At 40.5% G+C, this 16062-nt stretch overlaps 1 protein-coding gene across 1 annotated transcript in view; it reads left to right on the forward strand.

The window, feature by feature from the left end:
• The window catches only part of LOC122240946 (myosin-IIIb-like), a 52049-nt gene extending 37929 nt beyond the window's left edge, over window positions 1–14120 (forward strand). The window contains exon 7 of the mRNA XM_042994662.1: window positions 13971–14120. Within this exon, the coding sequence (XP_042850596.1) occupies window positions 13971–14120 (150 nt within the window). The remainder of the gene's footprint in view (window positions 1–13970) is intronic.
• The last annotated feature ends 1942 nt before the right edge of the window (window positions 14121–16062 follow it).

Genomic DNA, 16062 nt, shown 5'->3' on the forward strand with positions numbered 1-16062 from the left:
CCCTACAAATATATTTTTTTAGTGCTCACACCTACCTGTGAGGATGCCAGTTAGGCATGATTATATTGCCTTTATATGTAAGAATCCAAGCCTCTGCCAGGCTGTGTTCCCAGGGACACTGAGTAGGTAGGTGAGTAACAGTGACCAGAATCTATCTGTATGTTTGACTCACTGAACTGGAACCCATGCCCACTGTCAGGATTGGTATTGCTCAGCTAGTGTTTGCATCATATACTTGCCTGGTAATATCCTGGGCTATAGCAAAAAGGGACACAAGCCTACTTTATGTTTATTTATGATGATGGTGGAGGGGGGTGGTTGGGGGAACTGATCCTCCGTCTTCCTTTCCCACCATCACACATAGCAAAGAATTAAACTGAATGTTGTAAATGACTGAAACTAAAGAAAAAGGACCAAAGTTGTCATTATTGTTTTTATGGGGGACATTTGTGGACTGTGTTAAAATTATGCCTTATAGTAACTGGTATGCATAGGTGTGGCCGTGCTGATTAGGAAATTTTTGAAAGACTTCCATTCTGGATGGTAAGTGGTTGGCATCCAGGGCCCCTTGAGTGCTCCTCGGCCACCAGAGGTGCCCGTCTCTTTCCCTGGGAGCTCAGATCTCCTAATGGTCTAGCACCTGCAGGTAATGTCTGGCAAGCAGGGGACCTCAAGGAAGAGCTCCAGCTGAATGTCAGACAGTTTGAATATTGTACCTGCTAAACATGCGTATGGTGGGAAGGAAACGTTCACTTGCTGAGGACCCATCAATGTATCAGGAACTAGGATAGGGATATTTAACACATTATTTTATTTGATTCTATATTAGACATTATTTTCTCCATTTTACCACTGAGGAAAGTGAGGCTCAAAGAAGTGTATAGGAGATGTCAGGCCCAAATTCACATACCTAGTAAGTAGAGGAATGGTTTGGTTTTTCTGAGAGCATGGGCAGGCAAGTCCCATGAGGAAACTAAGGCAGGGAGAGGCTATTCTCTGTGATAGTTCAGATAGTTCAGTCTTGGTTCTAGAATTCAGGTTTCCTAGCCCACCAGCCTTGTACTATTTCACTTTAATGCATTCACACAGAGTGTTCAGTGTGGAAAATGTGTGCTGAGACAGCTCAAACAACAAAGACCTGCAGAGATATAGCGGAAGAATACTCTGAAACTGGAGTGTGAGACACATCATTTTAAAAGACATACGTGAAGGACCTATCACCTGTAATTTGTAGTTGACTACACTTTGTAGTCCTACCAGTGAGAGAAGCAACCCATATATTAAGGATTCAGTTTACTTGGCATCTTACTAAAACCGCTAAAGGTCTGTTTCTGTATCAGAAAGCAGACTTGTGGATAAAGGAAACATTTGCTTCTTTTTTAGAAAAAAAATTTTTTTTTTTTGTTTTTACTTCCATCTGCTCATTGTTGCAAACAAGAGCTAATCAGCTGAGCAGAGAAACAGATGTGCTGTGACGGCTCCAAAACTGGGTCTTTTTCTCTGCTTGGAAAAGGGTCGTTGGCAGGGGACGGTTGCCATAACGACAAGCTTACACCAATGCAGAAATATCACAGGCTTTTTGCAACCACTCTTGCCTTCATTAATTATGCCTTTCCTAGCTAAATGATACGATAATGCTATTTCCTTTGGCATGCCAAGACGAGAGATGACAAATGAGATATTTTGTGTCGAAGGGCTCAGAAAACCATAAAACACTATAGAACTAAAATGTTATTATTGTCGTTATTATCATTTTTTTGTTCCCTAAGCTCTAGCTAATGGGTTTGGTCCCCAGATGAGTGTTAGCATTTATTGAGTGCTTACTAGTCACCAGGTACTAAGTGCATTATTTTTTATTTTTTTAAGGAAATGATTTATTTATTTTTTTATTGACGTATAGTTGGCACACAATGTTATATTAATTTTAGGAGTACAATATAGTGATTCAACAACTCTATATGTTATGCTATGCTCACCACAGTCACTATGCTACCATCTGTCACCATACAATGCTATTAAAATACCATTGACTATATTCTCTATGCTATACCTTTCATTCCAATGACTTATTCATTCTATAGCTGGAACCTGTACCTCCCATTCCCCTTCACCCATTTTGCTCATTGCCCTATCCCTCTCCTCTCTGGCAACCACCAGTTTGTTGTTTGTATTTATGGCTTTGTGTATGCTTTGTTCTTTTGTATTTTTTTTTTAAGTTTATTTATTTTGAGAGACAGTAGGTGAAGGGCAGAGAGAGGGAGGGAGAGAATCCCAAGCAGGCTCTGTGCTGTGCTAAACCAACTGAGCCACCCAGGCGCCCTTGTTCTTTTGTATTTTAGATTCCACCTGTAACTGAAATCATATGGTATTTGTCTTTATTTGTCTGACTTATTTCATTTAGCATAATACCCTCTGGGTCCGTTCATGTTGTCACAAATGGCAAGAGCTCATTCTTTTCTATGGCCATGTAATACTCCATTGTCTGTAAATACCACATCTTCTTTATCCATTCATCTATAGATAGACTTTTAGGTTGCTTCATATCTTGGCTGTTGTAAATAATGCTGCAATAAACATAAGAGTGTAGATATCTTTTGTTACTAAGTGCTTTATATGAATTAGTTCATTTATAATCCTCACAACAACTCCATAAAGTACGTGCTATTACCATGCAATGTTTTAGATGAAATAAATGAGTTACAGAAAGTACTATTCTTGTTCTTGAGCAGGGTATTATGTGATGCCACCAGGACCTGAACCCAGCTATTTAGCTCCAGAATTATTCCTCTTAACCACTATACTAGAGCAAACTGTTTAATTGTGACCACCAGCATACCAGATAAGATATAAATCTTTTCAATTTTAAATTATTTATATAAGAATTATCCTTTCTAATATGTTGAGAAAAATGTAATATTTCAACATGACACTAGAAGCCAATATGCTTAATGCCCTAGGGAAGGATCTGGGGAAAAAAATGACAAAGTTCTTCAGAACAGAATTTAGGATATTTGGATTTTACGTTTATGTCTGCCACTCATTTTAAAAAACTGTGGTTCAGTTATTTTAATATGGCTTCAGTTTGGGTAAAAAAGTTAAGAGCACAAATTTTGGAGTCACATAGACCTGGGAGCAAATGATAGATACCTACTTACCTCCAGCAAGTTACTATTTATGATTAGTAAGATGGGAAGTTAAAAAAGGTAAAATGAGAAAGGGAAAAGAAAACAGTTTCAAAGGACAAAATTAAATGATGTACTGAACATGTTTTGTGCAGTTCCTGGCATGTTAAGTGCTTTAAAAAATGATGGCACATACTGCCTGAACACCACTCCTCCCTAAACTTGATCTCATCTGTAAGAAGAAAGGATTGTCTTGGGTAGTTTCTGCTTCCAGGTCTCTTCTGTTTTTCAGAGAACATTTACATTTTACAGAGGGAAAGGTGTCTTCTAGCTCACATGTTCCATGGCTCTGGTGTTCCTCTGATAATGAAGATATGATCTCTCTCAGTAAGGGTGAAGTGATGAAAAAAGGCCATTTTTACTGGACTCGGTTTTAAATGGCTGGGGATTATTGGGATCCCATGTGCCAGTCACATCACTGTAAGAAATGCAGGCCTTGGTTGGTCAGGAGTTTCAACTGAGGTGTTTAGAACCCAGATCACTGGCCGGTAGACCTGTGTGTCTTCCCCCAAAACATTCATTCCAGAGATTCTGTAGCCTTGTCTTCCCTGATTCCCTTCAGACTCCCATGTCAGCTTCTAAGAAACAGAGGGATTCCCTTCCTTCTTGTTCTGGGCTGACCCTGCCTGTATTCCCACAGTGGTTCTGCCTTAAAGAACCCTGAAGCACAGCCTAGATACTTGGGGCTCTGGGGAGTGAAGGGCCCAGGGCAAGGGTGAAATGACTAAGTGCGGCCCTGGCCTTAACCTCAGTTCCACCAATAGATACCCTCTCAGCTGGAGCTCTGTGGGGAAGTTGAGTCATGTGTCATATGTCAGTGCAGAGGTGGGGGGCTGGTCCTGGAGGTGGTGGTGACATATCATCTCCTTCCTCCTGGAGGGTCTAAATATAGGACTCCTTCTGAGAGCTTCAGCTTCCAGACGTGCAGAAGCATGTGAGGCCCAGAGCAGAGGCCTCATATCCCCTCCACCCCACCTTCCCCTGCTCAGTACTGAGCAAGAAACATCAAAATATTGGCCTCTGTGAACATTTGGAGCTCTGCAGGCTGTCCTACCCCTTTCTGGGGAGGTGAGAAGGCTCAAACTGTTCTCATATGGGGCAGAAGTGTTTGCTGAAGGAATGTCACAGCCAGCCTCAGCTCTTCCTGAGCTCCGAGTCCCAAATTACCTGGTGGCTACCCTCCTATCAATGCCTCCACTGCCCTGCCCAGGGCCCAGGGGCTCAGCCCCATGAAGGGGAATTCATGCCTAGGCCAAACTCTGCATTTTGTCTTTTGCCTGATGGTCACTGAGCTGTCAGAAGGAAGCAAGGGCAGGCTGGTCCCATTCAGCATTAGGATTGGGATCCTAGAGGAGCCTTGGGGTAGGGCGAGGCAGGATCAGGTGGAGGGTGGGAAGACTAGTATTTGTGGTGCTCTGTTATGTCCCAGGTTTTTTCCACCCTGTCTATAGTTTTAGAAAGTTAAAGGAAATCACTCTCTGGTAGGAATGTTTGACATTCCCAAGGGCATCCTGGTTTGCATGGTGATATCAGCCTGTGAGATAACAAAATCCAGAGACTACTTGCAAATAAAGAGATATGCCTTTATGAATGTTAGAGCATTCATATATTCTGTTTGATTTGCTTCAAATCAAATAAAATTTGTGGGCTCATGCTTCAGTTCTATTACTTACTAGCTGTGTGACTTTGGGCAAGTTTCTTCACCTTTCTCAATCTGTTTCCTCACTGACCTAACAAGCAGTACAATGAACTGAATTGTAGAACTGCTGCTCTTTATTTCCTTAACTGTACTGTGGCAGAAATGGAGCACTAGCTGGCAAAGGAAAGGGGCAGCAAGGAAGCAAGAGGTGGCAGTAAATCTACCTGTGTGAGTGGGAGGTGTGCTTACACGTTCACAGTATGGAAGTTACTGTGGCTATGGCTATCTGAAATGGCTTTGGCAATGACCCAGTGTTCTCTGTTTAGTAAGAATTCTCAGGAGATGCCTCAGTCGGGAAGTTAGTGGGGGAACCATGGAGCTTGCTCCTGGTGTGGCCACAAACCAGCTGTGTAACAGTAGGTCTCCCTACTCTGGGACCTCAGTTTCCAAGGCGGCTGAATGAATCCTAAGATCCCTTCTAAGCACCCATCCATCCAGCAGGGGAAGCTGCTGGAACAAAGGAGGGCAGTGGGGTTATCCTGGGTTTCCAAGCAAATGTGCTCCTTTAGAGCATTTTTTCTTTTTTTAAATAAACAACAGACATTTATTTCTCACAGTTCTAGAGGCTGGAAGTCCAAGATCAGCATGTCAACATATTCAGTATCTGGTAGGGCCTGCTAGCCTCCTGGTTTATAGATGCCATCTTCTTGCTGTGTCCTCACATGGATTCAGAACCTTTTGAGTACTGAAGACACATACAGAAATTGGGGCACACTGATTTATCTTTCATAAAGGAGTTCTGTGAACACCGGTCCTGAGTTTGAATATGGGGCTTATCACATAATTAGGAATAAGTGACACATTTCTGGGGTTTGGGGGAATTATATTTCTTTTTTTTAACATTTATTTATTTTTGAGAGACAGAGACAGAGCGTGAGTGGGGGAGGGGCAGAGAGAGAGGGAGACACAGAATCTGAAGCAAGCTTCAGGTTCTGAGCTGTCAGCACAGAGCCTGTTGCGGGACTCGAACTCACAAAACGTGAGATCATGACCTGAGCCGAAGTCAGATGCTTAACCGACTGAGCCACCCAGGCACCCCTTGGTTTTGGGCAATTTAAATGCAAAAATTGTTGTGTGCTGGCATAAAACCCAGAACCAGTCCCCCTGTATCCTCTACTACCATGGTGGGAAGTTAGTGTTGTACAGGCATTAATTTGAACCTTGTTTTATTTCTCTAAAGGTATAAGCTGAATTTTATAATCTTGAGCAAAGTCTTGTAGAACATCATATTTTAATTAAAGACCTTCCTGAATTTTGTAAGGACAGTATAATTTAACTTATTTTTGGCAATTTCTCAGTGTACAAAATATAGATTTAATGCTAGCTTTGAGTTTTATAAAAGAACCAAAAAAAAAAAAAAAGCAGCAACCTCATCAATTTCAATTTTTCTAGTCCACCTCCTTTTTGGAAAAAAAATTTAAGCAAATCTCAAATATGTCCTCCATTGAAGTTATATCTCATCCAAGGGAAGAGACTTCATTTGTTTATTTAGTATCTCAGCTTGTAACACTTTAAGATTTTTATATGTAAAGCTGATGAATAATATTTGCCACTGGAATATTTATAACTGAAATTTCTAATTCCAGATAAGTTCTATTTTAGAAATCTTTAAGATCAACAAGTATCAATTATGCTGCATAAATTACATAAGCAAAATTAGGAAACCTGTTTGCCTTCCTCCCTCTCAGCCCATCTTATTTGCCAGTGTGTTGACTGCATTTCTGGGCTCAAGGTCAGCCAAGGATTAATAGCTTTAGGTCTGTTTGCCTTGCCGATTTCAAAGCTGAATTTAGCTCTTGAAATAACAACATTTTGCCTGTGTACTTGAGTGAAATTTTAATATAGAGCTTTGGTTATAATTGTAGATCACACAGTCAGTTCTAGTAAGATGAGAAATTAGAACAAATAAGGTGAACCTAACTGCATTTTTGGTGACATTTTAAAATATTAGTGGGAAAATGAGATCGTCTGAATAGGATCTATTTTTTTAAGTTTGGTAAGTTATTTTTTATAAGAGTGTAAAATATTTTTTCCTTATGTTAGATGGTGCTTCTATAATATTATTTACTTAAGAGTATTGGTTAAAATCACATTATTGAAAGAGATTTCAGCCCAGCAGCTCTTTGATATATAATTTGATACATGGTATAAGTTAAATATCTTGTTGGAAACATCTAGGTTTTCTGAATGCAGGAGCTCATGTGTTACTGTCTTTTATCCCCTTTACATCTAATCTAATACAGGTGTTCTTTTCAGATAATGAGTTCCTTGAGATGAGGAGAGACTGTTCCCTCAGGTTCTAAAGCCCAAGTCTTTTTGTAGGAGATAGAAAGTGGATCTCACTCCTATCTTCAAAGCTTTATCAGCAAGTCCTAGTTTTGGCCTCGGCTGAAATGAAACTCTAATCATGGGGCATTTCATGGGATTGTGATGGCCTGAGAAAGTGAGAGTAGTACCCCCAGCCTCATGGTTACAATAGAAAGGGATATTGTTGGGAAAGGAATTTAACTCTTCTTGTATTAGTCTCACAGGAACCTAGTGTTCTGACCAAGACACTCCTTTAACGTGCCAACTTGTTGATGAAGAATCTCAATAGCCAGCAAATACTCTGAAAGAAAGGCTCCCTTGAAAATTGAAGCAAACTTTGCAGTACTTATTCACATTTTCAAGACAAAAAAAAAACCAGACAATATTTGCTCTTTTTTGTTATAGAAATAATTCATGCTCCCTCTAGGCATTTTAGAGACTGCAAAAAAGTTTTAAAGAAGTAAATAAAATAGATGTTATGCATGCATCATTGACCCCGTGATATCTACAACTAACATTATGATGCCATAGAAAACGGTGGGTAACCAGCATTTTCATAAGCAGTACTTCAGACAAGGCCCAGAGAAAGGGGTTTCTTGGTTTGTATGGGAAGAAGAGGTGCAGGGAGATTAGGTAATTTGCTAAAGTAACCTAGTGAGGGGATGGCGAACCACAATGAAGATGCCTGGCTCTGGGATTTTCTTTGACCAACCAGGAGTACAAACCTTTCCCACAATCCAGGTGCTACTGACAGTTGTTTTTTCTGTCATTCCCCTGGTAACTGAAGAAAGGGTCAGCCATCCTCAATGGAAATCAACCAACTCTATGCCTAAGGGTGGACAAGGAGATGATATTTGTCAAAGCAGTTGTGTTATCAAGTGGTGGGTACAGTTTTACCCCATAAACTCCTTCAGGAGAGTGGAGGAGGTGCTCCCTCTGTGGGGTGGGAGGAGTGACAGGCAGATTTAGAGAGTTTGGAACTTTGGAACTCGTTAGCCTGAAGAAGGCTAAAGAATACTGCCCTAACAAAGAGGGTTGACTTGCAGCCTTTGCTCCAAAGACCAGTGGAACTAAACTCTTAGTGAAAACTTATTTCTAGTTCTTGTGCCCTTCCAGAAAGAAAAGTTTTTAGCAGCCAAGGTGGTAATGACCCACATTTGGGAGACTCAAGCCCACCTCTGGCTAAAGTAGCTATGGCCACTGGGCACTGTGGCTTCTAATGCATAGATATTGTTAGTAATCCAAACATTAGTGCTTTTCCTCTTCCTAAAATAAGCAGCAGTGTGGTCTAAGTGTACCAGAAGAGCTGTAAGTTTGCATTTCAAGGTAGGAAACTGGACATGCTCCATTAACCAGCATCCAAACAATTGCTCTGTCACTGAAGCTCATCTTCCCTAACATAGGCATTATCACAGCAACCAGCATCTTTTCATAGACCTTAAGACCTTTTACAAAATATTGGCAATAAAATCTCCTGACAAAAAAATTCCAGCCTTCTGGTTCACACCCCAGAATAATCTGTTCACTCTAGCTAATTTGCATGGAGAGGTTAGCCTGTTTGTTTGAAAACAGTCCCAGAATCACTTACTTGGAAATTGTAAAGCCATAGAGTATGAGAGCAGGAGGGATAGCAGAGATCATTCATTAACACCTTGCCACTTTGTAGAAAGTGAGAGCCCTATAACTAAGGACACTCAGCTCAGAGTTTTCAAGGGACTTGCTCAGAGGCACTCAGCTGTATTTATAATAATGGAGTAATGAAGTAAATAATGGAATTCAGACTTTTATTTTATTTTTAAAATTTTTTAATTTTTTAATTTTTTAATGTTTATTTTTGAGAGAGAGAGAGAGAGAGAGAGAGAGAGAGCATGTGTGCGTGTGCATGCTAGTGGGGAACGGGCAGAGAGAGAGGGAGACAGAATCCAAAGCAGGTTCCAGGCTCTGAGCTGTCATCACAGAGCCTGACGTGGGGCTCGAACTCAAGGACCACAAGATCATGACCTGAGCCAGAGTAGGATACTTAACCGAATGAGCCATCCAGGTGCTCCAAGAGTTGAGATTTTCTAATTCCAATCTGAAGATTTTCAGCATAGCTTCTCTGAAGAGTGCCACAAATTGATGTGGACAGGGAGGGAAGAAAGATAAGGATTGTAATCCTCACCCTGGGTTACTTCTGTTTACTTCAAGGGTCGCTTTGATGAGATCATCAAGTCTCTGGCCCCTTTAAAACAGAAAAAAATGATGCGGTTAATGGTAGATTAACACCAAGTGGATAAAACTATTCATTAAAATCAGAAACAGTATAAACACTCACTGATATGTCAGAGAATTGAAGATTGTTAAAAGTGGCTATGCAGAAGTATGTAGGGATTTATATGCCACTGAAACTCATTGAGACTCAGAGAGATAATATTTTAATCTTGGAGTGATTATGCCACTAGCAATTACTGTGCTAGGACTCTGTCTCCATTTTGATTCATTTAATGCTATGTTCTTAGCCTTTACTGGGTACACTAAGCATTTTGTAACAGTCCATACATATGTCTCATGGAACATTCCAGAAGACATATTCTCTTCATATCAACCTCCAACATGCTGTGGGACTTTAAAATCAACTTTGGAGAATCTATACTTTGTAAAATTGACATTTATTAGCAGGTTTTCTATTCACAATACTGGATTAAGATAAATACACATATTTGTTCATGATAAACAACCTGGTATCTGCTTCTGGTACTTAGAACTGTATATTAAAACCACAAATTGTGACTAGTTTGTTGGCAACTAACAATAGAGAGATTAAAATCTATTCAGTTCTGAAATGTAAGATATATTTACTGCATTATACAACTTCAGGTAGTCACTGAAAACTTGTATTTTATTGTTACCCTTTAGTATATTGTGCTTCTGATCTTAATAGAATTTTGTTTTCTTATTACATTTACATGTGAAAAGAAAGTGAGTTCCAAAGAGCACAAGATATTTTTCTGCATCTGGTGAGGGGTAGAACTCAGACCCAGTTTGAACTTGTTATACTGCCTGCCAAACTGACTTCTCTTCTTGACATCCCTGATGGCACCATCATTCTCCTGATCACCCAGGATCAAAATGTCAGTCTTCCTGGGTGTGTCCCTTTTCCTAACCACCCATATTAAATCTCTGTGCATATTAAGTCCTTAAGGTCTTTCCCCGAGCTCTCTCTTACGATTATTCTATCTTCCCTCTTCCCTCTTCCCTATCAACATCACTAATACTGCTATGATTGAAGCAAAGGCTCCAGGTAAAGGAGCATATACACTTGCCTTGGTGGGTCTCCTCCTTGGGCTGGCTGAGGTGAGTTGGAGAGGTATGAAAGAATGAGATGTTTGGGGTCCTGGCCTGAGTCAATGCCATCTCACCCTGTCTCTCTCCGTCCCTTTAATATGACTTACAGAACCTGGGAAACTTGGTCTGAGCACCATATACTTATTTGCCATTGCCACTGTCCTTAGTGGAGGCTGGAACATCTGATTCAGAGTGCTCTTTGAAAGGTTGCCTTCTCCTCCGGACAAGGAAACCAAAGACCAATGGGACATCTAAGCATTCTTAATTCAGCTTTATTTTACCTAGAAACAAGGAGAATGCTTATGCTAAGGAGAATGAGATTACTTCTCCTTAAGAAATAGTTGTAGATTTTGGTGTTGGATAGATAAGGAATCCAGATCCAGGATGTGTTGACCTTAGTTGAGATGCATCCTCTTAGAGTGCATCTGTAAATCCCATCACACATGTGGCCCATATAAGGGTCTTTCACTCCTCTGAAGGACTGGTCCTGAAAAAGAGATTCCTTCTGAGAAGATGGAGCTGAGGTGACAAAAGTCTCAAGAAACCTGGTTAATTTATTCACAGTATGAGTACAGAAGCTGATAATTCAACCATTCTTTGAACATAAACTTTATTATGTAGCACATTTATCATATTATAATGATTTGTTTGCTGGTCTCTTCTCTATGTTCAAATTCTGGCCCTGACAATGACTCACTGTGGGCCATGGATAAGCTATTTAACTATGCTGTGCCTCAGTTTCTACACCTGTGCTAGGTGATGATAGCACCTACCTCACAGAATGATGATGAGGATTCAATTCAGTGTGAATTTAGCTTTCTCTCCCTGGGGCCTAGTACCATGACTGGCTCGTGGGCACTCTGTAATTATTTGTGAATTATTTTAGTAGCAAAATTTTCTGTAAACTTCTTTGGAAGGCTGAGCTTAAAGAATTTGTCACATTACTTACTGAGTTTTGGGAAGAGGATTTGGCCAAAAGATACTTTTCAATCAGATGGAACTGAAGATAATGTCTGTCTGCAAAGAGAAATTGAAACCAGATGAATGTTTTGAATATTTTACGACTGCATTCGAGAAACGTTAGGATGTCTCCATTCCCACATTTGGATGGGTTCTTGGAACTACCTTTTGTGTCTCATCCAAGATGGCTAGAAGTTGATTTGAATTTCCTCCAACTTCATTTGAAGCTGTGCTCAAGCTCCAACATATTTGAAGATGTGGAGTTTGGGCACTAGACACTTTTTGCTGTCTTGCTTCCCCTGGCATGATCTCCCTCTAATATCCCAAGCATTTGGAGCCCATATCCTTCACTGGACATACTAGTACACATTGTCTTAGGCCATTTAGAGTTGCCATGGTTTGTCATTTAATTATTATAGGTTCACTTTAAATCTTAATTGACTGTAACTTTTGTTGAGGAAGGACAGAGTCTTATTTTTCTTTCCTTCACACGAACATGTAAGAATGGTGAGCTATTTGCTCTGATTGATAGGTTTAAAATTATGTTTGTCCCACATGTTTAGAGATGTCATTTCTGAAAGGAAAGGTGTTTGAATAGCCTTCTCTGGAGATCTTTAAAAATAGTGATACTTCTCACCTGATTGGGGTGTTGAAAGTGAGGTCTTGTGGGGCAATGAAATGGCTTCTGGTCCTGAAGTTGGAATTATTTTAACTTTAGTTTGAATGCACATTTGAAAATAATGTGTAAAAAGTATGGCAGGATATTCTGTGGCAGGTAGTCTATCAGATGGGGCTGGGATCAGGCCAGGGCTGCAGGTACATGGAAAAACGTTCTTCAGTTCAGAAACCAGAAGAGAGGGTAGAGGGCAATTATAGGAGCAAAAGCATCAGGTCTCAGGCAAGACAATAGGCACGTTTGGCCTTGTAAGTCCAATTAAGTGGGTCTGAGCAGTGTGTTAATTTTCTGTCATTGCCATAGTAATATTGCACGTGTGAGGCTTAAAACAACACACGTTTATTCTCCAGGTCATTAGTCAGGTACAAGACCTACCTGGCTAAAATGAACTTCTCCATCTGGATTCTCACAAGGATCTCAGACTTAACATGTCCTAAATGGAACTCCTGCTTTCAGCTCAAACCTGCTTCTCTTCCTGTTTTCCCCGTCTCATTAAGTATCAGTTCCATTCTGGAATTGCTCATATATCAAAAGCTCTGGACTTGTCCTTAATTCCTCTTTCTTATAAGCCCCAGTCAGCCAATCTGGTTGGCTCTGCTTTCAAAATTATATAATCAGTGTGATTATTTCTCACTGTGTCAATATCTGTAGTTTGGATTCTTGTAGTAGCATTTAAAACTGGTTCTGCTCCTTCCACTCATGTCCCATTTCAACGTATATCGTCAGCACAGCAACCAGAGTGACCCTGCAACATGTAAGCCAAATTTCACCCCTCTGCTCTTCACAACCAGTTGGCCCATCTCACTCAGAGTTAAAGCCAAATACTTTCTGGGGGCCTAACGGGGCAGGCAGGCCTGTCGCTCTGGCCCCTCACTGCTCTCCAGTGATGTCACTTGTCTACCTCATAGGCTGTTTGGACCTGTACATCATCAGACTCTCAAAGTTTCCCACCTGTCCATAGCCAAAGATCATCCTTGGTTAAGAAGGCAGATTTCAGGTCAAATAGGGATGCTTGGTTCTTCCATTCTCTGGGTCAAATAGTAGGGACATCTGGTTCTTTCACTCTCTCGCCTACCCCAACCTTCTTCCAACCCCATTGTGATAGCCTCTGAGTCTGAGTAGAGGGGCTTTTCATGTTTGACTCAAAGATAGAGATTTCCTCACAGGGTTCCATGGTCTCCAAACCGGTGACAAACCCAGGGGCATTTTCTGGTTCTGTTGCTCTTGTATCCAGTCAGGCCAGTCACTGACACAGCACCTGCTGCTGAAATACAAACCAGTTGTTGGGGTTTGAGGTGGGGGCAGATGTTCCTGGAAAAAAGGGATGGGAAGGAGTGGTTCCTATTTTAGGTTAACCACATCAGTCTTCCAGTCTTCCAACATCTTTCTGCTCAATTGGCTACACTCCTGGGGATTTTGTGCCGGTAACAAGCATCTTCTCGAACAACTGTTCCTCATTGTTGAATTCAGCAGCTGGCAGTGAGGTGAGGGATGCAGACAAAGCCTTAAGGGATGTCAGAGTGGGCTCAGTGAGGTGTCCACTCTTGTGTCTTCCCTTGCACTGTTCTTCCCTTGCACTTGTACCTAGAGGATTCAGTGTATGTTTATTGTACTGAAATGACACATTTTTAAAGGCTAATGAACATACCAGATGATAAATTAATCACACACAAATAAAGTCTAGGTAACACATACCTTATTATCTCTGGAATTCAATATCAGTGTAAATAAGGGAACTAAGAAGGGGGCTAAGATTGGCTGAGGGTCTTTTAGGACATCTGAGGTGGCAGTGGGATTGATGTGTCTTGTTTTTGTCTGATAGGTCATTGCTTGTGAGCAGCAGTATGACTCTTCCTATGACGCTCGCTGTGACGTCTGGTCCTTGGGGATCACAGCTATTGAACTGGGGGATGGAGACCCTCCCCTCTTTGACATGCATCCTGTGAAAACGCTTTTTAAGATTCCAAGGTAGGACACAAGATGGCGCTCTTGGCTTATTAGTTCTTTGTGAAAGAGTCTGGTTAAGAGGGATAATAAGTAGTTTGTAAACAATTTCTGGCCAAACCTAAGAAAGCCTAATTGTAAAATGTATTTCTTTTGGGGGGGAAAAAAAGGGGGAGTGGGGGAAAAAAGAGATGACTGTTCGTTAAAGCATATCCCAAAGAATAATAGGACTATATTGTAACCATTGCAGATTTTCAGTACTCTTATTTTTCTGAGATACTCATTTATTGTGCTTTGCACAAGAGGACTAAAAATACAATTTTGGGTTAAATAATCTCTCTAAATGCTGATTTTCTCTTTTTAATTATATAATCACATCTGGTCATTCTGTTTATTGGAATCTTTCTCGAGTATTCAGGAAAATTTGGGGATAAGAAATGTGTATTATATTTTCGTATACACCCAGAGAAGCACTAAAAAACATCAGCTAAGCGAATCAGTTATAAGACTTACTCTCCATCCCCTGATTTCCATCTCAATGGGACATTGTGCTGAAAGAGGTCTGTTTGGAGGGTATTTAAATGCCAGTATATTTTCTATTGTATGTATTCATTAGGGGTTTGTACTAGAGATTTGGTTGTTTGTCTTTCATCAGAATTGGACTGCTGTTTGGCCGCTTAAGCTTCTAGTTACCGAAAAGGAAGCAATCGGGTGAGCTCTGTCCTGGTTGGGTGGCAGATTAAGAGATTTGTACCCTCCACATTTCTCTTTCAAAGGAAGGCTCTGGGCCGGCTTGGAGCTGTTTAACTACTTTAACAGTGCAAGTGTTAACCTTTCCTTATCTGCACAATCACACAGCCTTTAAAAATCTCTCCTGATTGCAATTTGCATTTCTGATTAGGTCTATTTAAATGCAGATGAAGCCTGTGGTGTTCATCATCATAGTGTTATCGTTTTATACCTAATCCAGATGTGAACCACTACCCACCATTATTCCAAAAATGATTCCCACCCAAGTCAGGATTGGTCTTTTTGCTTTTTCCAAAGTACAAACACAAGTCCAGGAGATTGGAAGAACAGACAAAGCTCCTGGCTTTTAAAATTAATAGTCTGGTGATCATTTAAAACAAAGTACGAATGCAGGACCAAAAGCACTGTTGTATGCAGTAATATGTCAGAAAATGAGAAATGGTGTCTGGGATGGTATGTGTGTATGCTTTGATTTTTTACAAATCATTAACTTTTCACCATTTATTTACTGTGGCCACATAATTTCCCAAAGATCAGAATTAAAGTGTGGCTTCTGATTAGCAAGATATATGTACTTCTGATAAGACATCATCTACTTGGGTATATATTTTTTTCTTTTTTAAAGTATGTGTTTGTGTACAGACCACCTGTTCAAAAATTTCATAGGGTGATAAATGTGAGGCAGCTTAGAAAGTGTGTGTGTGTGTGTGTTTGTGTGTGTGTGTGTGTGTGTGTGTTTAAATAGACTGTTCATCTCCAATGACTCCTCTGGGCTTGCTTCTGTGCCTAGCAAAGTCTCTGATCTCTAATAATCTCAGTACTTCACTTCTTCCATCTTGGGAGAAGCTCCCAGACCTTTGAAATACAAATAACCAAGCTCCCTTCCCCCACTGCCTGCTTCCGGACAGGGTGAATCCCAGGAACAGGACAATTGCTAGAAAAGGATCTTAGGGGAAACAAGGATTCTTACCCTAACATACGTTGAAGCTTTCTTTTTCTCCTTTTAATGTAATCTCCTGCCCTTTTACCATCTCTTGGTTCCTGCACAAGTGATGAATCAGATCAAACTGGGAAATGTCAACAATAATCAGTCAGCAGATCCTCAGTGAGATTCTATGTGCTGAATACTTGCCACTGTCCCAACCTTAACAACCAACTTGACGTTCCTGTGCAGGAAGGATGGATTTTTTTTTAAATGTAGCATATTTGCATATACTGCA

This window comes from Panthera tigris, chromosome C1 (genome assembly GCF_018350195.1).
Source record: "Panthera tigris isolate Pti1 chromosome C1, P.tigris_Pti1_mat1.1, whole genome shotgun sequence".
Lineage (NCBI taxonomy): Eukaryota > Metazoa > Chordata > Mammalia > Carnivora > Felidae > Panthera > Panthera tigris.